The sequence below is a fragment of the Melanostigma gelatinosum genome, assembly GCF_949748355.1.
Source record: "Melanostigma gelatinosum genome assembly, chromosome: 14".
In the NCBI taxonomy this organism is placed as follows: domain Eukaryota; kingdom Metazoa; phylum Chordata; class Actinopteri; order Perciformes; family Zoarcidae; genus Melanostigma; species Melanostigma gelatinosum.
The window spans coordinates 9,092,042-9,116,238 of NC_136647.1; the positions used below are offsets into that span (position 1 = coordinate 9,092,042).

At 43.7% G+C, this 24,197-nt stretch overlaps 3 protein-coding genes across 4 annotated transcripts; all 3 read left to right on the plus strand.

Annotated features, from left to right (window-relative positions):
• The first annotated feature begins 4,222 nt into the window (after positions 1-4,222).
• Positions 4,223-11,830, plus strand: LOC306788539 (lipocalin-like). 2 transcript variants are annotated; one of them, XM_079284097.1, is made up of 7 exons: positions 4,223-4,331; positions 5,019-5,225; positions 5,699-5,838; positions 11,003-11,076; positions 11,196-11,306; positions 11,391-11,492; positions 11,597-11,830. In XM_079284097.1, the coding sequence occupies exons 2-7, from the start codon at positions 5,133-5,135 to the stop codon at positions 11,614-11,616; spliced, it is 540 nt and encodes a 179-aa protein (XP_079140223.1). In that variant the 5' UTR covers positions 4,223-4,331; positions 5,019-5,132; the 3' UTR covers positions 11,617-11,830. The 2 variants fall into 2 exon arrangements, with proteins under 2 accessions (XP_079140223.1, XP_079140222.1); XM_079284096.1 differs by lacking the exons at positions 11,003-11,076; positions 11,196-11,306; positions 11,391-11,492; positions 11,597-11,830 and adding exons at positions 5,921-5,994; positions 6,114-6,224; positions 6,309-6,410; positions 6,515-6,749.
• A 4,228-nt stretch (positions 11,831-16,058) lies between these two features.
• LOC306788186 (lipocalin-like) lies at positions 16,059-17,719 on the plus strand. Its single transcript, XM_079283586.1, has 6 exons — positions 16,059-16,195; positions 16,669-16,808; positions 16,891-16,964; positions 17,084-17,194; positions 17,279-17,380; positions 17,485-17,719. The coding sequence occupies exons 1-6, from the start codon at positions 16,103-16,105 to the stop codon at positions 17,502-17,504; spliced, it is 540 nt and encodes a 179-aa protein (XP_079139712.1). The 5' UTR covers positions 16,059-16,102; the 3' UTR covers positions 17,505-17,719.
• Positions 17,720-22,177: 4,458 nt separating this feature from the next.
• On the plus strand, positions 22,178-23,935 carry LOC306788351 (lipocalin-like). Its single transcript, XM_079283845.1, has 6 exons — positions 22,178-22,401; positions 22,875-23,014; positions 23,097-23,170; positions 23,294-23,404; positions 23,489-23,590; positions 23,695-23,935. Exons 1-6 carry the CDS (start codon positions 22,309-22,311, stop codon positions 23,712-23,714), a joined length of 540 nt encoding a protein of 179 aa, XP_079139971.1. The 5' UTR covers positions 22,178-22,308; the 3' UTR covers positions 23,715-23,935.
• Positions 23,936-24,197: the final 262 nt, after the last annotated feature.

A 24,197-nucleotide genomic window follows, 5' to 3' on the forward strand; every position in this document is an offset into this window, starting at 1 on the left:
GTAATGTGTCGGCTATGTTTCTTCCACAAGAAAAGTAAAATCCATCCCCATACATACATACATACATATATACATATACATATACACATACATATACACATACACATACATATACACATACATATACACACATACATACATACATACATACACATACATACATATATTACATATACATACATATATACATATACATACACATACATACATATATACATACACATACACATACATAGACACATACATATATATACATATATACATATACATACATATACATATATATATCTATACATATACATATATACATATATGTATACAAATACATATACATATATATATATCTATACATATACATATATACATATATGTATACAAATACATATACATATATACATATATGTATATGTATATATGTGTACATGTACATATATATACATGTACATATATATACATGTACACATATGTACATATATACATACACATATATATATACGTACACATATATATATACGTACACATATAAGTACATATTGTTGTGGAATATTTCTATGAAAAGTCGGGAGAAGAGTGTCAAAGTGTTATCAAATCAATGTCAAATGAAACAGAGTCTGGATGAACGATCAAGGTTGTAATAGTCAATTTATTTGCTTGCAAGCAAAGAGAACACTGTCCCACAGATACATCACGTCATCTGCAGGAGGTGCTCTGAATAACACAGTCAGATGCATGTTTTGCAAGCAAAGAGAACACAGTCTCACAGATACATCACCGTCATCTGTAAGAGGTGCTCTGACAACATAGTCAGATACATGGACCTTTATACTGCTTCCTTTGATTGGGTCACTGTGACCCAATCAAAGAGTTCAGTCACAAGAAATACAGAGTCTGAATAAGCCTGTTTTACCATCACACATCACATATACATACAGAGGGTCATGCCCTTCAGCTGATGCTCATCAGGAAGTACCGTAATCTAGACCTCTGTGTGTCGCCGTCTTTGAAGACAGAAACAATGCACAGGAAAACAGATAACAAGATAACAGATAACAAAACACCTGGATGCAAAACTGATAGAATCATCTACTCAAATAGGTTTTGTGCCTGCACTTTTAAAGACTTACATTCTTCAATCCTAAAGCATAAGACCATGACATATTTTTCCCATAACAATATATATATATATATATATATACGTACATATATACATATACGTACATATATACATATATATGTACATATATACATATATATGTACATATATACATATATACGTACATATATACATATATACGTACATATATACATGTATACATATACACATATATACATATACATATATACACACATATATAAACATATACATACACATATATATATAAACATATACATACACATATATATACATACATATATATATATACATTTAGACCCAGAGATGAAGAGTCTTAGACACCAACATGTGACGGAGGCGGTAAAGCGCTTTTACCACACTCCAGACACTGCTGGACGACCCAAAGCCACTAAACCTTGCCAGCCGTGGGCTAGTTCGAGACGGACAAGTCGCCGTCACCCAGAAACATAGACAACCGATGCCAATGCCCCTCCCAGAGCCTGCTCCTGACTCTAGTCCACTCAGTCCGCCTGCATGCTTACAACTGCCAAAATCTGCCACCCAAAACCATGTCCCAAACCAGAAGTCTTCCCTTTGTTCGCTGAAGAACGCTCAGAACAGACACGCACGACACTCTGACCTCCCCCTTGCAATCAACCAGCCTGCAACGGAACAGGGGACACCCTGGGTACCCCAGAACAATTGGCCCCCAATTTCACAACCTTGCGCGGTGAATAATAGTAGAGCAGATTTGACCGCCCAGCAAGCACGAGATCCAGCCCTTCCAACCATTCGACAGTCGAAGTTGAAACCCACGCGAAAAGGGTCCCGACAACTACCGCTGTTCGACTCGGAAGAGCTGCGAGCTCGCCATTATGTACAACCAAACTGTAAAATGAAAAAGGGTTTATTGGTACACACCTCTAGGGGACAGGAACCGGTCTGTTGGGCCATCCCAGCAGACCCAGGGGGGTGATAGTGTATGCTAACGGTATTTACAGGCATCAAACATATTATGTGTGTGCTCATTTGCAATGGTGTTGCGTGTGTCATAGAGCAAAGGTTTGAATCTCCGGTTGAGGCACTCACGCGCTTCCCGTACAAAGAAGACGCTGTGACACACAGGTGGTTTAGCTTAAACTCGTAACTACATGTGTTGTGAAGCGGGTTAGTCCGTGAGATATTGTGTAGCAACCTGCAGGAACAGCACCTTCTCTGTCATGAGAACGACTGGACTCCCACACACAGTGGCCCCAACCCTGGCGTGTGTGTGTGTGAAGATAACGCGTCCCTGTGCAGGACAAGGTCAACACCTCATGAAAATGAATAAAGAAAGAGGGAAAGGATTAGGCAGGGCTCACAAAACACTGAGAGGAGAGATGCGTGGACTGAGCCCTGACTTTGTGTCTGTTGCGAGGGATACTGAATCAATTCTTGTGTTTTGTGAAACCATAGATCTGTTTTTTATGCTTTGATGCTTGACTTAATAAATTGTTAATACTTATAGATCGTCTACCGTCTTCTGTTCATCGAATATAATTCCAATCAAACGATCTGCGTGGGGTCCTTCTGAAGGTGTAGTCTTTTGGAGTCAGATTATACGGTGTGCTTTTTGCACGAGGGTAAATCCCCAACAGCTTGGTGACCCCGACGTGATTGGTTATCGATGAGCAAGTTTTTATTTTTGAGGCGACGATGTTTTCGACCCACGGCTCCGGGACCAGCCTCTTCTGGCGCCATCTACAACTGAAAGGTAAGCAGAACTTGTTGTCATATGACCAAATACTGCTGATTGAAAACACGAAATTTAGTGATGTTACGTTACGATGTCTGAAAAGTCCTGGTAAACCGATAAAAAGTGTAAGCATCATTAACAAAACCTCTCGGAGGTCGGATCTGAGATCCGAGACGGGGTTGGAGTGCCGCGTCTAATTGTCCGGGTTGGAGTCCCGAGACGGGGTTGGAGTCCCGCGTCTAATTGTTGGGGTTGGAGTCCCGAGACAGGGTTGGAGTCCAGCGTCTAATTGTTGGGGTTGGAGTCCCGCGTCTAATTGTCCGGGTTGGAGTCCCGAGACGGGGTTGGAGTCCCGCGTCTAATTGTCCGGGTTGGAGTCCCGAGACGGGGTTGGAGTCCCGCGTCTAATTGTCCGGGTTGGAGTCACGAGACGGGTTGGAGTCCCGCGTCTAATTGTCCGGGTTGGAGTCCCGAGACGGGGTTGGAGTCCCGCGTCTAATTGTTGGAGTTGGAGTCACGAGACGGGGTTGGAGTCCCGCATCTAATTGTCCGGGTTGGAGTCCCGCGTCTAATTGTCCGGGTTGGAGTCACGAGACGGGGTTGGAGTCCCGCATCCAATTGTCTCCGTAGTCTGCGTAGTGCGGAAGAAGTTCGTAACTATTGTCACAAACGAGGACACTGGAAGGTCAACTGTCATTTGTTGAAGCCTCAGCCTAATCGGGCTGCATATGGTTCTCATGCTGAAGGCGTTGGGCTAGCCGCACCCATCGCTCAAGTCAACACTCCTGGCTATTTTTGCTTGCAAGTAAAAGACTCTGATCCCGAGAGTTTGGATCCCTACCGGCCATTTATCCATGAAGGTGTAGTGTCGTTGGTAGGAAGTGAGATGAAGGTGCCAGTGACAATTCTAAGGGACACAGGGGCGGTGGACTCTTTCATTCTGTCAGGAGTACTTGCCTTGTCCGGGGAGTCTGATACAGGGGACCTTGTTCCTGTTCGTGGTATGAGTTTGGATGTCATGTTGGTTCCCGTACACAAAGTAGTGCTCTGTTGTAGTTTGTTCCAGGGTGAGGCTAAGCTGGCGGTGCGCCCAGCATTCCCAGTCCAGGGCATTGCTGTCATCCTGGGAAACGATCTGGTTGGTGCACGTGTCTGGGCAGATGTACCTCCGCCTGTGGTACAACCTGTGCCACTGCTGAGTGTAGACCCACGTGAACGTGATGTCCCTGAAGTGTTCACGACCTGCGCGGTAATGCCGACTAGGGCAGCTATAAAACCTGTGTCTCAGTCAGAGAAGGGAAATGTGGCAGCGAAATTCTCGCTGCCTCTGTCTAACCTTTCTCTGTCTAACTTTTCTCTGTCAACAGCTCTCAGTGATCTGCTTGCAGAGCAGCAGGCTGACCCCTCCCTGAAGAAGCTGTTACAACAGGTTCAACAGAGTTTCAGACTGAGGGAGAGCGACTTATTTAGACACATATGAAGGTCAGTGAAGTGTGGGTGACTTTATCCTTATCAAAAAGTTCACTTTAAGGTATCAAGGTCAATACGGCATTCTCAGATAAAAACTAGACACACATTAAATGAATAGAGACGTGATGATACACAGCTATTCCTCACGTTGAGCAACAGCAACATCCTATTGTTGATGGTATTTGGTTTGTTTAGGTCATGAGGAGGGGAAAGTATTTACACTCTTTAAACCCACAAAAGAGACACTAAAGTTTCCCTGGAAAGCATTTCAATTCACATCATCATGGTGTTGTATGATTCCCAAACTAATCTGCAAGGGCATTTGTGTTGTCTCTGTGTTTTTCTTACGCTCGCAACTGCTGACAGATGAATTTGATTCTGTGGTCTCTGCCACAGAAAGCAGCCACTGCTTTGTTAACTGCATTTTTTTTTACAGCTCATGCTCACAAATTGCATTATCAAATACTGTCCAACTCAGAAATGTGACAGACGGGATATAATCTCCACCCGAATTCTTATTCAGGTTATATAGTTTGTGCTGCATTCTGTCTGTCATGTGGTTGATTGAGTTCTGCCCTGGCAAAGCTTACCTTGGGGCGGTGAAACTGTATGTGTGCTACAAACATACATACAGTTTCCCAGAATCCCAGCTCTACGGTTTTTGTCTGTGTGTGTGTGTGTGTGTGTGCTGGCTGACAGGGAAAAAGGTAATCTCACTCTCCGCTATATAAAGGGTTGTCAGCAGAACTTCAACAACAGATCTTCCTCCACGCTCTCCTTCATCATCGTTTCTGCGACTGCTCCTCAGTAGCTATGACTTTCCCGCTGACGCTGCTGGGAGCTCTGCTCTGCTCCCTGACGGTTTCTTCTGAGGTCGTACCCATGGCAGACTTCCATGTACAGGAGGTAAGACACCTAAATGGGTGACTATGAGACTTAGTCACAATATTGATTCATGCTGCCTGTTAAATTCCTGCTCCCAACCGGCTAAAAAGGATTTGGCAAGAAAGTGACATGATTATTAAATTGTCAAAGGAAGTTATTTGATGGCATGCACAAGATTTGCTAGAATATGTAAAACAAGGAGTATTTGACTTTGACTTGTATATCCCTCCAGGACAGTTTGTTTGACAGCTATGTACTTGAGTTTGTTGTGTATTTGTCACGTTTGCAATAAGTAAGTGACATTTAGGGGGAATAATGAGGAACCAACTTTTCTAAACCTGCCATCACATTGTTGTTCACTAACTGAAGTTGTTTGTGATGACGGATGACCACTTGAAAAGACAATTGAAGTTGAATGTGCCTCTTGCTACTAAATTCAGACCACCGTGAGCGTTCCTCTCTAGATGGTGTTAATGTTTGTCTCGTGTCCGCAGATAGTAGGGAAGTGGTACCTTCTTGGAACTGCCACTAACGACGAGGGGTTTGTGAACAGCAGCGCCAGCATGAAGATGGGCACCGCGATGGTGATCCCAACTGCTGATGGGGGACTGGAACTTTCCTTCGCCCATCTCAAGTGAGTGTGAGAGGAGGGAGAGAACAGAAAGGAGGTTAAAAACTACGGTGCTCATCTCACATTTCAATGTTTTCTTTTGCAGCTCCGACGGCTCTTGTTGGAGACTGAACAACGTAGCTAAGAAGACTGATGTGCCTGGGAAGTTCACATTCATAAGTGAGCATGAGTGCACCCACACATGCGCGCACAAACACACACACACACACACACATAGAGGCATGCGTGAAACAATCATTTCTGCCATCACATGATCTCTTTCGCCCTCCCTTTGTCAGGATGGGGGGAAATGAAAGAGATGTACGTGGTCGATGTGAAGTATGACGAGTACGCACTGATTCACATCACGAGCAAGGGGAGTAATCCCAACGTTATCAACAACCTATACGGTAATGTTCTCATTAGCCATGACGCTACCCTCTGTCCTATGAATGTAATCTTCAGTACAGTACTAATATCATGTGGTCTGACAGGCCGTGCCGTGGACCTCAGTGCTGACCTGCTGGAGACGTTCAGGGAGTTCTCCTTGGAGACCGGCATCCTGCCTGAAAATATTAATTTCCTGCTCAAAAGTGGTATGTTTCATATCAATAGAGAGGTTTTATGTTGAAAACAACCTCTGATTAAGAGAGATGTTTTGCCCTACTCTCCTTACTTTGCTTTTTTCATCCCTCTTTAGACGAGTGCCCAGCTGGTTAGTGTTCTGCCACCGGTCATTGTCAAAAGGCTGTCTGAAGACTTCAACGTTGATGAATATTTTACATCAATAGAGATCACTGCTGTGAAGTCAGTTCAGTTCATCTTCCCTGCTCTCTCTGACGTTGTATGAAGAAAATCTTCCAACGCAACAAAACATGATGTAAAGCCTGGTTTCAATACACAATACTTTTCCTTTAAAGCATTAAAATGCTCTGCAGTCAGTAATGTGTCGGCTATGTTTCTTCCACAAGAAAAGTAAAATCCATCCACATACATATATACATACATATATACACATACATATACACACATACATACATACATACATACACATACATACATATATTACATATACATACATATATACATATACATACACATACATACACATACACATACATAGACACATACATATATATACATATATACATATACATACATATACATATATATATCTATACATATACATATATACATATATGTATACAAATACATATACATATAGACATATATGTATATGTATATATGTACATGTACATATATATACGTACATATGTACATATATACGTACACATGTACATATATACGTACACATATAAGTACATATATATACATATATACGTACATATATACATATATACGTACATATATACATATATACGTACATATATACATATATACGTACATATATACATATATACGTACATATATACATGTATACATATACACATATATACATATACATATATACACACATATATAAACATATACATACACATATATATATAAACATATACATACACATATATATACATACACATATATATACATACATATACATATATATATACATTTAGACGCAGAGATGAAGAGTCTTAGACACCAACATGTGACGGAGGCGGTAAAGCGCTTTTACCACACTCCAGACACTGCTGGACGACCCGAAGCCACTAAACCTTGCCAGCCGTGGGCTAGTTCCAGACGGACAAGTCGCCGTCACCCAGAAACATAGACAACCGATGCCAATGCCCCTCCCAGAGCCTGCTCCTGACTCTAGTCCACTCAGTCCGCCTGCATGCTTACAACTGCCAAAATCTGCCACCCAAAACCATGTCTCAAACCAGAAGTCTTCCCTTTGTTCGCTGAAAAACGCTCAGAACAGACACGCACGACACTCTGACCTCCCCCTTGCAATCAACCAGCCTGCAACGGAACAGGGGACACCCTGGGTACCCCAGAACAATTGGCCCCCAATTTCACAACCTTGCGCGGTGAATAATAGTAGAGCAGATTTGACCGACCAGCAAGCACGAGATCCAGCCCTTCCAACCATTCGACAGTCGAAGTTGAAACCCACGCGAAAAGGGTCCCGACAACTACCGCTGTTCGACTCGGAAGAGCTGCGAGCTCGCCATTATGTACAACCAAACTGTAAAATGAAAAAGGGTTTATTGGTACACACCTCTAGGGGACAGGAACCGGTCTGTTGGGCCATCCCAGCAGACCCAGGGGGGTGATAGTGTATGCTAACGGTATTTACAGGCATCAAACATATTATGTGTGTGCTCATTTGCAATGGTGTTGCGTGTGTCATAGAGCAAAGGTTTGAATCTCCGGTTGAGGCACTCACGCGCTTCCTGTACAAAGAAGACGCTGTGACACACAGGTGGTTTAGCTTAAACTCGTAACTACATGTGTTGTGAAGCGGGTTAGTCCGTGAGATATTGTGTAGCAACCTGCAGGAACAGCACCTTCTCTGTCATGAGAACGACTGGACTCCCACACACAGTGGCCCCAACCCTGGCGTGTGTGTGTGTGTGAAGATAACGCGTCCCTGTGCAGGACAAGGTCAACACCTCATGAAAATGAATAAAGAAAGAGGGAAAGGATTAGGCAGGGCTCACAAAACACTGAGAGGAGAGATGCGTGGACTGAGCCCTGACTTTGTGTCTGTTGCGAGGGATACTGAATCAATTCTTGTGTTTTGTGAAACCATAGATCTATGTTTTTTATGCTTTGATGCTTGACTTAATAAATTGTTAATACTTATAGATCGTCTACCGTCTTCTGTTCATCGAATATAATTCCAATCAAACGATCTGCGTGGGGTCCTTCTGAAGGTGTAGTCTTTTGGAGTCAGATTATACGGTGGGCTTTTTGCCCGAGGGTAAATCCCCAACAGCTTGGTGACCCCGACGTGATTGGTTATCGATGAGCAAGTTTTTATTTTTGAGGCGACGATGTTTTCGACCCACGGCTCCGGGACCAGCCTCTTCTGGCGCCATCTACAACTGAAAGGTAAGCAGAACTTATTGTCATATGACCAAATACTGCTGATTGAAAACACGAAATTTAGTGATGTTACGTTACGATGTCTGAAAAGTCCTGGTAAACCGATAAAAAGTGTAAGCATCATTAACAAAACCTCTGGGAGGTCGGATCTGAGATCCGAGACGGGGTTGGAGTCCAGCGTCTAATTGTCCGGGTTGGGGTCCCGCGACGGGGTTGGAGTCCGGCGTCTAATTGTTGGGGTTGGAGTCCCGCGTCTAATTGTTGGGGTTGGAGTCCCGAGACGGGGTTGGAGTCCCGCGTCTAATTGTCCGGGTTGGAGTCCCGAGATGGGGTTGGAGTCCCGCGTCTAATTGTTGGGGTTGGAGTCCCGCGTCTAATTGTCCGGGTTGGAGTCACGAGACGGGGTTGGAGTCCCGCATCCAATTGTCTGCGTAGTGCGGAAGAAATTTGTAACTATTGTCACAAACGAGGACACTGGAAGGTCAACTGTCATTTGTTGAAGCCTCAGCCTAATCGGGCTGCATATGGTTCTCATGCTGAAGGCGTTGGGCTAGCCGCACCTGTCGCTCAAGTCAACACTCCTGGCTATTTTTGCTTGCAAGTAAAAGACTCTGATCCGGAGAGTTTGGATCCCTACCGGCCATTTATCCATGAAGGTGTAGTGTCGTTGGTAGGAAGTGAGATGAAGGTGCCAGTGACAATTCTAAGGGACACAGGGGCGGTGGACTCTTTCATTCTGTCAGGAGTACTTGCCTTGTCCGGGGAGTCTGATACAGGGGACCTTGTTCCTGTTCGTGGTATGAGTTTGGATGTCATGTTGGTTCCCGTACACAAAGTAGTGCTCTGTTGTAGTTTGTTCCAGGGTGAGGCTAAGCTGGCGGTGCGCCCAGCATTCCCAGTCCAGGGCATTGCTGTCATCCTGGGAAACGATCTGGTTGGTGCACGTGTCTGGGCAGATGTACCTCCGCCTGTGGTACAACCTGTGCCACTGCTGAGTGTAGACCCACGTGAACGTGATGTCCCTGAAGTGTTCACGGCCTGCGCGGTAATGCCTACTAGGGCAGCTATAAAACCTGTGTCTCAGTCAGAGAAGGGAAATGTGGCAGCGAAATTCTCGCTGCCTCTGTCTAACCTTTCTCTGTCTAACTTTTCTCTGTCAACAGCTCTCAGTGATCTGCTTGCAGAGCAGCAGGCTGACCCCTCCCTGAAGAAGCTGTTTCAACAGGTTCAACAGAGTTTCAGACTGAGGGAGAGCGACTTATTTAGACACATATGAAGGTCAGCGAAGTGTGGGTGACTTTATCCTTATCAAAAAGTTCACTTTAAGGTATCAAGGTCAATACGGCATTCTCAGATAAAAACTAGACACACATTAAATGAATAGAGACGTGATGATACACAGCTATTCCTCACGTTGAGTAACAGCAACATCCTATTGTTGATGGTATTTGGTTTGTTTAGGTCATGAGGAGGGGAAAGTATTTACACTCTTTAAACCCACAAAAGAGACACTAAAGTTTCCCTGGAAAGCATTTCAATTCACATCATCATGGTGTTGTATGATTCCCAAACTAATCTGCAAGGGCATTTGTGTTGTCTCTGTGTTTTTCTTACGCTCGCAACTGCTGACAGATGAATTTGATTCTGTGGTCTCTGCCACAGAAAGCAGCCACTGCTTTGTTAACTGCATTTTTTTTTACAGCTCATGCTCACAAATTGCATTATCAAATACTGTCCAACTCAGAAATGTGACAGACGGGATATAATCTCCACCCGAATTCTTATTCAGGTTATATAGTTTGTGCTGCATTCTGTCTGTCATGTGGTTGATTGAGTTCTGCCCTGGCAAAGCTTACCTTGGGGCGGTGAAACTGTATGTGTGCTACAAACACACATACAGTTTCCCAGAATCCCAGCTCTAGGGTTTTTGTCTGTGTGTGTGTGTGTGTGCTGGCTGACAGGGAAAAAGGTAATTTTGGTTTGTGAACAGTTTGTGAACGGGTTTGTGAACAGCAGCGCCATCATGAACATGGGCACCGTGATGGTGATCGCAACTGCTGATGGGGAACTGGAACTTTCCTTCGCCCATCTCAAGTGAGTGTGAGAGGAGGGAGAGCACAGAAAGGAGGTTAAAAACTACGGTGCTCATCTCACATTTCAATGTTTTCTTTTGCAGCTCCGACGGCTCTTGTTGGAGACTGAACAACGTAGCTAAGAAGACTGATGTGCCTGGGAAGTTCACATACATAAGTGAGCATGAGTGCACCCACACATGCGCGCACAAACACACACACACACACACACATAGAGGCATGCGTGTAACAATAATTTCTGCCATCACATGATCTCTTTCACCCTCCCTTTGTCAGGATGGGGGGAAATGAAAGAGATGTACGTGGTCGATGCGAAGTATGACGAGTACGCACTGATTCACACCACGAGCAAGGGGAGTAATCCCAACGTTATCAACAACCTATACGGTAATGTTCTCATTAGCCATGACGCTACCCTCTGTCCTATGAATGTAATCTTCAGTACAGTACTAATATCATGTGGTCTGACAGGCCGTGCCGTGGACCTCAGTGCTGACCTGCTGGAGACGTTCAGGCAGTTCTCCTTGGAGACCGGCATCCTGCCTGAAAATATTAATTTCCTGCTCAAAAGTGGTATGTTTCATATCAATAGAGAGGTTTTATGTTGAAAACAACCTCTGATTAAGAGAGATGTTTTGCCCTACTCTCCTTACTTTGCTTTTTTCATCCCTCTTTAGGCGAGTGCCCAGCTGGTTAGTGTTCTGCCACCGGTCATTGTCAAAAGGCTGTCTGAAGACTTCAACGTTGATGAATATTTTACATCAATAGAGATCACTGCTGTGAAGTCAGTTCAGTTCATCTTCCCTGCTCTCTCTGACGTTGTATGAAGAAAATCTTCCAACGCAACAAAACATGATGTAAAGCCTGGTTTCAATACACAATACTTTTCCTTTAAAGCATTAAAATGCTCTGCAGTCAGTAATGTGTCGGCTATGTTTCTTCCACAAGAAAAGTAAAATCCATCCACATACATACATACATACATATATACATACATATATACACATACATATACATATACACATACACATACATATACACATACATATACACACATACATACATACATACATACACATACATACATATATTACATATACATACATATATACATATACATACACATACATACACATACACATACACATACATAGACACATACATATATATACATATATACATATACATACATATACATATATATATCTATACATATACATATATACATATATGTATACAAATACATATACATATATACATATATGTATATGTATATGTATATATGTACATGTACATATATATACATGTACATATATATACGTACATATGTACATATATACGTACACATGTAAGTACATATATATATATATATACGTACATATATACATATACGTACATATATACATATATACATTTATGTACATATATACATATATACGTACATATATACATATATACGTACATATATACATATATACGTACATATATACATGTATACATATACACATATATACATATACATATATACACACATATATAAACATATACATACACATATATATATAAACATATACATACACATATATATACATACACATATATATACATACATATACATATATATATATACATTTAGACCCAGAGATGAAGAGTCTTAGACACCAACATGTGACGGAGGCGGTAAAGCGCTTTTACCACACTCCAGACACTGCTGGACGACCCGAAGCCACTAAACCTTGCCAGCCGTGGGCTAGTTCCAGACGGACAAGTCGCCGTCACCCAGAAACATAGACAACCGATGCCAATGCCCCTCCCAGAGCCTGCTCCTGACTCTAGTCCACTCAGTCCGCCTGCATGCTTACAACTGCCAAAATCTGCCACCCAAAACCATGTCCCAAACCAGAAGTCTTCCCTTTGTTCGCTGAAAAACGCTCAGAACAGACACGCACGACACTCTGACCTCCCCCTTGCAATCAACCAGCCTGCAACGGAACAGGGGACACCCTGGGTACCCCAGAACAATTGGCCCCCAATTTCACAACCTTGCGCGGTGAATAATAGTAGAGCAGATTTGACCGCCCAGCAAGCACGAGATCCAGCCCTTCCAACCATTCGACAGTCGAAGTTGAAACCCACGCGAAAAGGGTCCCGACAACTACCGCTGTTCGACTCGGAAGAGCTGCGAGCTCGCCATTATGTACAACCAAACTGTAAAATGAAAAAGGGTTTATTGGTACACACCTCTAGGGGACAGGAACCGGTCTGTTGGGCCATCCCAGCAGACCCAGGGGGGTGATAGTGTAGAAATATGCTAACGGTATTTACAGGCATCAAACATATTATGTGTGTGCTCATTTGCAATGGTGTTGCGTGTGTCATAGAGCAAAGGTTTGAATCTCCGGTTGAGGCACTCACGCGCTTCCTGTACAAAGAAGACGCTGTGACACACAGGTGGTTTAGCTTAAACTCGTAACTACATGTGTTGTGAAGCGGGTTAGTCCGTGAGATATTGTGTAGCAACCTGCAGGAACAGCACCTTCTCTGTCATGAGAACGACTGGACTCCCACACACAGTGGTCCCAACCCTGGCGTGTGTGTGTGTGAAGATAACGCGTCCCTGTGCAGGACAAGGTCAACACCTCATGAAAATGAATAAAGAAAGAGGGAAAGGATTAGGCAGGGCTCACAAAACACTGAGAGGAGAGATGCGTGGACTGAGCCCTGACTTTGTGTCTGTTGCGAGGGATACTGAATCAATTCTTGTGTTTTGTGAAACCATAGATCTGTTTTTTATGCTTTGATGCTTGACTTAATAAATTGTTAATACTTATAGATCGTCTACCGTCTTCTGTTCATCGAATATAATTCCAATCAAACGATCTGCGTGGGGTCCTTCTGAAGGTGTAGTCTTTTGGAGTCAGATTATACGGTGGGCTTTTTGCCCGAGGGTAAATCCCCAACAGCTTGGTGACCCCGACGTGATTGGTTATCGATGAGCATGTTTTTATTTTTGAGGCGACGATGTTTTCGACCCACGGCTCCGGGACCAGCCTCTTCTGGCGCCATCTACAACTGAAAGGTAAGCAGAACTTGTTGTCATATGACCAAATACTGCTGATTGAACACAAGAAATTTAGTGATGTTACGTTACGATGTCTGAAAAGTCCTGGTAAACCGATAAAAAGTGTAAGCATCATTAACAAAACCTCTGGGAGGTCGGATCTGAGATCCGAGACGGGGTTGGAGTCCCGCGTCTAATTGTCCGGGTTGGAGTCTCGAGACGGGGTTGGAGTCCCGCGTCTAATTGTTGGGGTTGGAGTCCCGAGACGGGGTTGGAGTCCCGCGTCTAATTGTTGGGGTTGGAGTCCCGCGTCTAATTGTTGGGGTTGGAGTCCCGAGACGGGGTTGGAGTCCTGCGTCTAATTGTCCGGGTTGGAGTCCCGAGATGGGGTTGGAGTCCCGCGTCTAATTGTTGGGGTTGGAGTCCCGCGTCTAATTGTCCGGGTTGGAGTCACGAGACGGGGTTGGAGTCCCGCATCCAATTGTCTGCGTAGTCTGCGTAGTGCGGAAGAAGTTTGTAACTATTGTCACAAACGAGGACACTGGAAGGTCAACTGTCATTTGTTGAAGCCTCAGCCTAATCGGGCTGCATATGGTTCTCATGCTGAAGGCGTTGGGCTAGCCGCACCTGTCGCTCAAGTCAACACTCCTGGCTATTTTTGCTTGCAAGTAAAAGACTCTGATCCGGAGAGTTTGGATCCCTACCGGCCATTTATCCATGAAGGTGTAGTGTCGTTGGTAGGAAGTGAGATGAAGGTGCCAGTGACAATTCTAAGGGACACAGGGGCGGTGGACTCTTTCATTCTGTCAGGAGTACTTGCCTTGTCCGGGGAGTCTGATACAGGGGACCTTGTTCCTGTTCGTGGTATGAGTTTGGATGTCATGTTGGTTCCCGTACACAAAGTAGTGCTCTGTTGTAGTTTGTTCCAGGGTGAGGCTAAGCTGGCGGTGCGCCCAGCATTCCCAGTCCATGGCATTGCTGTCATCCTGGGAAACGATCTGGTTGGTGCACGTGTCTGGGCAGATGTACCTCCGCCTGTGGTACAACCTGTGCCACTGCTGAGTGAAGACCCACGTGAACGTGATGTCCCTGAAGTGTTCACGGCCTGCGCGGTAATGCCGACTAGGGCAGCTATAAAACCTGTGTCTCAGTCAGAGAAGGGAAATGTGGCAGCGAAATTCTCGCTGCCTCTGTCTAACTTTTCTCTGTCAACAGCTCTCAGTGATCTGCTTGCAGAGCAGCAGGCTGACCCCTCCCTGAAGAAGCTGTTTCAACAGGTTCAACAGAGTTTCAGACTGAGGGAGAGCGACTTATTTAGACACATATGAAGGTCAGTGAAGTGTGGGTGACTTTATCCTTATCAAAAAGTTCACTTTAAGGTATCAAGGTCAATACGGCATTCTCAGATAAAAACTAGACACACATTAAATGAATAGAGACGTGATGATACACAGCTATTCCTCACGTTGAGCAACAGCAACATCCTATTGTTGATGGTATTTGGTTTGTTTAGGTCATGAGGAGGGGAAAGTATTTACACTCTTTAAACCCACAAAAGAGACACTAAAGTTTCCCTGGAAAGCATTTCAATTCACATCATCATGGTGTTGTATGATTCCCAAACTAATCTGCAAGGGCATTTGTGTTGTCTCTGTGTTTTTCTTACGCTCGCAACTGCTGACAGATAAATTTGATTCTGTGGTCTCTGCCACAGAAAGCAGCCACTGCTTTGTTAACTGCATTTTTTTTACAGCTCATGCTCACAAATTGCATTATCAAATACTGTCCAACTCAGAAATGTGACAGACGGGATATAATCTCCACCCGAATTCTTATTCAGGTTATATAGTTTGTGCTGCATTCTGTCTGTCATGTGGTTGATTGAGTTCTGCCCTGGCAAAGCTTACCTTGGGGCGGTGAAACTGTATGTGTGCTACAAACACACATACAGTTTCCCAGAATCCCAGCTCTAGGGTTTTTGTCTGTGTGTGTGTGTGCTGGCTGACAGGGAAAAAGGTAATCTCACTCTCCGCTATATAAAGGGTTGTCAGCAGAACTTCAACAACAGATCTTCCTCCACGCTCTCCTTCATCATCGTTTCTGCGACTGCTCCTCAGTAGCTATGACTTTCCCGCTGACGCTGCTGGGAGCTCTGCTCTGCTCCCTGACGGTTTCTTCTGAGCTCGAACCCAAGGCAGACTTCCATGTACAGGAGGTAAGACACCTAAATGGGTGACTATGAGACTTAGTCACAATATTGATTCATGCTGCCTGTTAAATTCCTGCTCCCAACCGGCTAAAAAGGATTTGGCAAGAAAGTGACATGATTATTAAATTGTCAAAGGAAGTTATTTGATGGCATGCACAAGATTTGCTAGAATATGTAAAACAAGGAGTATTTGACTTTGACTTGTATATCCCTCCAGGACAGTTTGTTTGACAGCTATGTACTTGAGTTTGTTGTGTATTTGTCACGTTTGCAATAACTAAGTGACATTTAGGGGGAATAATGAGGAACCAACTTTTCTAAACCTGCCATCACATTGTTGTTCACTAACTGAAGTTGTTTGTGATGACGGATGACCACTTTAAAAGACAATTGAAGTTGAATGTGCCTCTTGCTACTAAATTCAGACCACCGTGAGCGTTCCTCTCTAGATGGTGTTAATGTTTGTCTCGTGTCCGCAGATAGTAGGGAAGTGGTACCTTCTTGGAATTGCCACTAACGACGAGGGGTTTGTGAACAGCAGCGCCAGCATGAAGATGGGCACCGCGATGGTGATCCAAACTGCTGATGGGGAACTGGAACTTTCCTTCGCCCATCTCAAGTGAGTGTGAGAGGAGGGAGAGAACAGAAAGGAGGTTAAAAACTACGGTGCTCATCTCACATTGCAATGTTTTCTTTTGCAGCTCCGACGGCTCTTGTTGGAGACTGAACAACGTAGCTAAGAAGACTGATGTGCCTGGGAAGTTCGCATACATAAGTGAGCATGAGTGCACCCACACATGCGCGCACAAACACACACACACACACACACATAGAGGCATGCGTGAAACAATCATTTCTGCCATCACATGATCTCTTTCGCCCTCCCTTTGTCAGGCTACGGGGAAATGAAAGAGATGTACGTGGTCGATGTGAAGTATGACGAGTACGCACTGATTCACATCACGAGCAAGGGGAGTAATCCCAACGTTATCAACAACCTATACGGTAATGTTCTCATTAGCCATGACGCTACCCTCTGTCCTATGAATGTAATCTTCAGTACAGTACTAATATCATGTGGTCTGACAGGCCGTGCCGTGGACCTCAGTGCTGACCTGCTGGAGATGTTCAGGCAGTTCTCCTTGGAGACCGGCATCCTGCCTGAAAATATTAATTTCCTGCCCAAAAGTGGTATGTTTCATATCAATAGAGAGGTTTTATGTTGAAAACAACCTCTGATTAAGAGAGATGTTTTGCCCTACTCTCCTTACTTTGCTTTTTTCATCCCTCTTTAGGCGAGTGCCCAGCTGGTTAGTGTTCTGCCACCGGTCATTGTCAAAAGGCTGTCTGAAGACTTCAACGTTGATGAATATTTTACATCAATAGAGATCACTGCTGTGAAGTCAGTTCAGTTCATCTTCCCTGCTCTCTCTGACGTTGTATGAAGAAAATCTTCCAACGCAACAAAACATGATGTAAAGCCTGGTTTCAATACACAATACTTTTCCTTTAAAGCATTAAAATGCTCTGCAGTCAGTAATGTGTCGGCTATGTTTCTTCCACAAGAAAAGTAAAATCCATCCACATACATACATACATACACATACATACATATATACACATACATATACACATACACATACATATACACACATACATACATACATACATACATACACATACATACATATATACACATACATATACACATACACATACATATACACACATACATACATACATACATACATACACATACATACATATATACACATACATATACACATACACATACATATACACACATACATACATACATACATATATACATACATATATACACATACATATACATATACACATACACATACATATACACATACATATACACACATACATACATACATACATACACATACATACATATATTACATATACATACATATATACATATACATACACATACATACACATACATAGACACATACATATATATATACATATATACATATACATACATATACATATATATATCTATACATATACATATATACATATATGTATACAAATACATATACATATATACATATATGTATATGTATATATGTACATGTACATATATATACATGTACATATATATACGTACATATGTACATATATACGTACACATATAAGTACATATATATATATATATACGTACATATATACATATACGTACATATATACATATATACATTTATGTACATATATACATATATACGTACATATATACATATATACGTACATATATACATATATACGTACATATATACATGTATACATATACACATATATACATATACATATATACACACATATATAAACATATACATACACATATATATATAAACATATACATACACATATATATACATACACATATATATACATACATATACATATATATATATATTTAGACCCAGAGATGAAGAGTCTTAGACACCAACATGTGACGGAGGCGGTAAAGCGCTTTTACCACACTCCAGACACTGCTGGACGACCCGAAGCCACTAAACCTTGCCAGCCGTGGGCTAGTTCCAGACGGACAAGTCGCCGTCACCCAGAAACATAGACAACCGATGCCAATGCCCCTCCCAGAGCCTGCTCCTGACTCTAGTCCACTCAGTCCGCCTGCATGCTTACAACTGCCAAAATCTGCCACCCAAAACCATGTCCCAAACCAGAAGTCTTCCCTTTGTTCGCTGAAAAACGCTCAGAACAGACACGCACGACACTCTGACCTCCCCCTTGCAATCAACCAGCCTGCAACGGAACAGGGGACACCCTGGATACCCCAGAACAATTGGCCCCCAATTTCACAACCTTGCGCGGTGAATAATAGTAGAGCAGATTTGACCGCCCAGCAAGCACGAGATCCAGCCCTTCCAACCATTCGACAGTCGAAGTTGAAACCCACGCGAAAAGGGTCCCGACAACTACCGCTGTTCGACTCGGAAGAGCTGCGAGCTCGCCATTATGTACAACCAAACTGTAAAATGAAAAAGGGTTTATTGGTACACACCTCTAGCGGACAGGAACCGGTCTGTTGGGCCATCCCAGCAGACCCAGGGGGGTGATAGTGTAGAAATATGCTAACGGTATTTACAGGCATTAAACATATTATGTGTGTGCTCATTTGCAATGGTGTTGCGTGTGTCATAGAGCAAAGGTTTGAATCTCCGGTTGAGGCACTCACGCGCTTCCCGTACAAAGAAGACGCTGTGACACACAGGTGGTTTAGCTTAAACTCGTAACTACATGTGTTGTGAAGCGGGTTAGTCCGTGAGATATTGTGTAGCAACCTGCAGGAACAGCACCTTCTCTGTCATGAGAACGACTGGACTCCCACACACAGTGGTCCCAACCCTGGCGTGTGTGTGTGTGAAGATAACGCGTCCCTGTGCAGGACAAGGTCAACACCTCATGAAAATGAATAAAGAAAGAGGGAAAGGATTAGGCAGGGCTCACAAAACACTGAGAGGAGAGATGCGTGGACTGAGCCCTGACTTTGTGTCTGTTGCGAGGGATACTGAATCAATTCTTGTGTTTTGTGAAACCATAGATCTGTTTTTTATGCTTTGATGCTTGACTTAATAAATTGTTAATACTTATAGATCGTCTACCGTCTTCTGTTCATCGAATATAATTCCAATCAAACGATCTGCGTGGGGTCCTTCTGAAGGTGTAGTCTTTTGGAGTCAGATTATACGGTGTGCTTTTTGCCCGAGGGTAAATCCCCAACAGCTTGGTGACCCCGACGTGATTGGTTATCGATGAGCAAGTTTTTATTTTTGAGGCGACGATGTTTTCGACCCACGGCTCCGGGACCAGCCTCTTCTGGCGCCATCTACAACTGAAAGGTAAGCAGAACTTATTGTCATATGACCAAATACTGCTGATTGAAAACACGAAATTTAGTGATGTTACGTTACGATGTCTGAAAAGTCCTGGTAAACCGATAAAAAGTGTAAGCATCATTAACAAAACCTCTCGGAGGTCGGATCTGAGATCCGAGACGGGGTTGGAGTCCCGCGTCTAATTGTTGGGGTTGGAGTCCCGAGACGGGGTTGGAGTCCAGCGTCTAATTGTTGGGGTTGGAGTCCCGCGTCTAATTGTCCGGGTTGGAGTCCCGAGACGGGGTTGGAGTCCCGCGTCTAATTGTCCGGGTTGGAGTCCCGAGACGGGGTTGGAGTCCCGCGTCTAATTGTCCGGGTTGGAGTCACGAGACGGGTTGGAGTCCCGCGTCTAATTGTCCGGGTTGGAGTCCCGAGACGGGGTTGGAGTCCCGCGTCTAATTGTTGGAGTTGGAGTCACGAGACGGGGTTGGAGTCCCGCATCTAATTGTCCGGGTTGGAGTCCCGCGTCTAATTGTCCGGGTTGGAGTCACGAGACGGGGTTGGAGTCCCGCATCCAATTGTCTCCGTAGTCTGCGTAGTGCGGAAGAAGTTCGTAACTATTGTCACAAACGAGGACACTGGAAGGTCAACTGTCATTTGTTGAAGCCTCAGCCTAATCGGGCTGCATATGGTTCTCATGCTGAAGGCGTTGGGCTAGCCGCACCCATCGCTCAAGTCAACACTCCTGGCTATTTTTGCTTGCAAGTAAAAGACTCTGATCCCGAGAGTTTGGATCCCTACCGGCCATTTATCCATGAAGGTGTAGTGTCGTTGGTAGGAAGTGAGATGAAGGTGCCAGTGACAATTCTAAGGGACACAGGGGCGGTGGACTCTTTCATTCTGTCAGGAGTACTTGCCTTGTCCGGGGAGTCTGATACAGGGGACCTTGTTCCTGTTCGTGGTATGAGTTTGGATGTCATGTTGGTTCCCGTACACAAAGTAGTGCTCTGTTGTAGTTTGTTCCAGGGTGAGGCTAAGCTGGCGGTGCGCCCAGCATTCCCAGTCCAGGGCATTGCTGTCATCCTGGGAAACGATCTGGTTGGTGCACGTGTCTGGGCAGATGTACCTCCGCCTGTGGTACAACCTGTGCCACTGCTGAGTGTAGACCCACGTGAACGTGATGTCCCTGAAGTGTTCACGACCTGCGCGGTAATGCCGACTAGGGCAGCTATAAAACCTGTGTCTCAGTCAGAGAAGGGAAATGTGGCAGCGAAATTCTCGCTGCCTCTGTCTAACCTTTCTCTGTCTAACTTTTCTCTGTCAACAGCTCTCAGTGATCTGCTTGCAGAGCAGCAGGCTGACCCCTCCCTGAAGAAGCTGTTACAACAGGTTCAACAGAGTTTCAGACTGAGGGAGAGCGACTTATTTAGACACATATGAAGGTCAGTGAAGTGTGGGTGACTTTATCCTTATCAAAAAGTTCACTTTAAGGTATCAAGGTCAATACGGCATTCTCAGATAAAAACTAGACACACATTAAATGAATAGAGACGTGATGATACACAGCTATTCCTCACGTTGAGCAACAGCAACATCCTATTGTTGATGGTATTTGGTTTGTTTAGGTCATGAGGAGGGGAAAGTATTTACACTCTTTAAACCCACAAAAGAGACACTAAAGTTTCCCTGGAAAGCATTTCAATTCACATCATCATGGTGTTGTATGATTCCCAAACTAATCTGCAAGGGCATTTGTGTTGTCTCTGTGTTTTTCTTACGCTCGCAACTGCTGACAGATAAATTTGATTCTGTGGTCTCTGCCACAGAAAGCACTGGAAGGCGGCCACTGCTTTGTTAACTGCATTTTTTTTACAGCTCATGCTCACAAATTGCATTATCAAATACTGTCCAACTCAGAAATGTGACAGACGGGATATAATCTCCACCCGAATTCGTATTCAGGTTATATAGTTTGTGCTGCATTCTGTCTGTCATGTGGTTGATTGAGTTCTGCCCTGGCAAAGCTTACCTTGGGGCGGTGAAACTGTATGTGTGCTACAAACACACATACAGTTTCCCAGAATCCCAGCTCTAGGGTTTTTGTCTGTGTGTGTGTGTGCTGGCTGACAGGGAAAAAGGTAATCTCACTCTCCGCTATATAAAGGGTTGTCAGCAGAACTTCAACAACAGATCTTCCTCCACGCTCTCCTTCATCATCGTTTCTGCGACTGCTCCTCAGTAGCTATGACTTTCCCGCTGACGCTGCTGGGAGCTCTGCTCTGCTCCCTGACGGTTTCTTCTGAGGTCGAACCCAAGGCAGACTTCCATGTACAGGAGGTAAGACACCTAAATGGGTGACTATGAGACTTAGTCACAATATTGATTCATGCTGCCTGTTAAATTCCTGCTCCCAACCGGCTAAAAAGGATTTGGCAAGAAAGTGACATGATTATTAAATTGTCAAAGGAAGTTATTTGATGGCATGCACAAGATTTGCTAGAATATGTAAAACAAGGAGTATTTGACTTTGACTTGTATATCCCTCCAGGACAGTTTGTTTGACAGCTATGTACTTGAGTTTGTTGTGTATTTGTCACGTTTGCAATAAGTAAGTGACATTTAGGGGGAATAATGAGGAACCAACTTTTCTAAACCTGCCATCACATTGTTGTTCACTAACTGAAGTTGTTTGTGATGACGGATGACCACTTGAAAAGACAATTGAAGTTGAATGTGCCTCTTGCTACTAAATTCAGACCACCGTGAGCGTTCCTCTCTAGATGGTGTTAACGTTTGTCTCGTGTCCGCAGTCAGCAGGGAAGTGGTACCTTCTTGGAACTGCCACTAACGACGAGGAGCTTTTGAACAGCAGCGCCAGCATGAAGATGGGCACCATGATGGTGATCCCAACTGCTGATGGGGAACTGGAAACTTCCTCCGCCCATCTCAAGTGAGTGTGAGAGGAGGGTGAGAACAGAAAGGAGGTTAAAAACTACGGTGCTCATCTCACATTTTAATGTTTTCTTTTGCAGCTCCGACGGCTCTTGTAGGAGACTGAACAACGTAGCTAAGAAGACTGATGTGCCTGGGAAGTTCGCATACATAAGTGAGCATGAGTGCACCCACACATGCGCGCACAAACACACACACACACACACACACACATAGAGGCATGCGTGAAACAATAATTTCTGCCATCACATGATCTCTTTCGCCCTCCCTTTGTCAGCCTTTGGGGAAATGACAGAGATGTACGTGGTCGATGTGAAGTATGACGAGTACGCACTGATTCACATCACGAGCAAGGGGAGTAATCCCAACGTTCTCAACAAACTATATGGTAATGTTCTCATTAGCCATGACGCTACCCTCTGTCCTATGAATGTAATCTTCAGTACAGTACTAATATCATGTGGTCTGACAGGCCGTGCCGTGGACCTCAGTGCTGACCTGCTGGAGACGTTCAGGGAGTTCTCCTTGGAGACCGGCATCCTGCCTGAAAATATTGCTTTCCTGCCCAAAAATGGTACGTTTCATATCAATAGAGAGGTTTTATGTTGAAAACAACCTCTGATTAAGAGAGATGTTTTGCCCTACTCTCCTTACTTTGCTTTTTTCATCCCTCTTTAGCCGAGTGCCCAGCTGCTTAGTGTTCTGCCACCGGTCATTGTCAAAAGGCTGTCTGAAGACTTCAACGTTGATGAATATTTTACATCAATAGAGATCACTGCTGTGAAGTCAGTTCAGTTCATCTTCCCTGCTCTCTCTGACGTTGTATGAAGAAAATCTTCCAACGCAACAAAACATGATGTAAAGCCTGGTTTCAATACACAATACTTTTCCTTTAAAGAATTAAAATGCTCTACAGTCAGTAATGTGTCGGCTATGTTTCTTCCACAAGAAAAGTAAAATCCATCCCCATACATACACATACATACATATATTACATATACATACATATATACATATACATACACATACATACATATATACATACACATACACATACATATATATACATATATACATATACATACATATACATATATATATCTATACATATACATATATACATATATGTATACAAATAGATATACATATATACATATATGTATATGTATATATGTACATGT

Bases quoted from the DNA above. Each gene is read 5' to 3' on its own strand.
- LOC306788539 (XM_079284097.1), top strand. From the start codon at position 5,133: ATGACTTTCCCGCTGACGCTGCTGGGAGCTCTGCTCTGCTCCCTGACG. The intron at 5,226-5,698 runs GTAAGACACCTA...TCGTGTCCGCAG, and splicing joins CAGACTTCCATGTACAGGAG to ATAGTAGGGAAGTGGTACCT. The intron at 11,493-11,596 runs GTATGTTTCATA...ATCCCTCTTTAG, and splicing joins TAATTTCCTGCTCAAAAGTG to GCGAGTGCCCAGCTGGTTAG.
- LOC306788351 (XM_079283845.1), top strand. From the start codon at position 22,309: ATGACTTTCCCGCTGACGCTGCTGGGAGCTCTGCTCTGCTCCCTGACG. The intron at 23,015-23,096 runs GTGAGTGTGAGA...TTTCTTTTGCAG, and splicing joins ACTTCCTCCGCCCATCTCAA to CTCCGACGGCTCTTGTAGGA. The intron at 23,591-23,694 runs GTACGTTTCATA...ATCCCTCTTTAG, and splicing joins TGCTTTCCTGCCCAAAAATG to CCGAGTGCCCAGCTGCTTAG.
- LOC306788186 (XM_079283586.1), top strand. From the start codon at position 16,103: ATGACTTTCCCGCTGACGCTGCTGGGAGCTCTGCTCTGCTCCCTGACG. The intron at 16,196-16,668 runs GTAAGACACCTA...TCGTGTCCGCAG, and splicing joins CAGACTTCCATGTACAGGAG to ATAGTAGGGAAGTGGTACCT. The intron at 17,381-17,484 runs GTATGTTTCATA...ATCCCTCTTTAG, and splicing joins TAATTTCCTGCCCAAAAGTG to GCGAGTGCCCAGCTGGTTAG.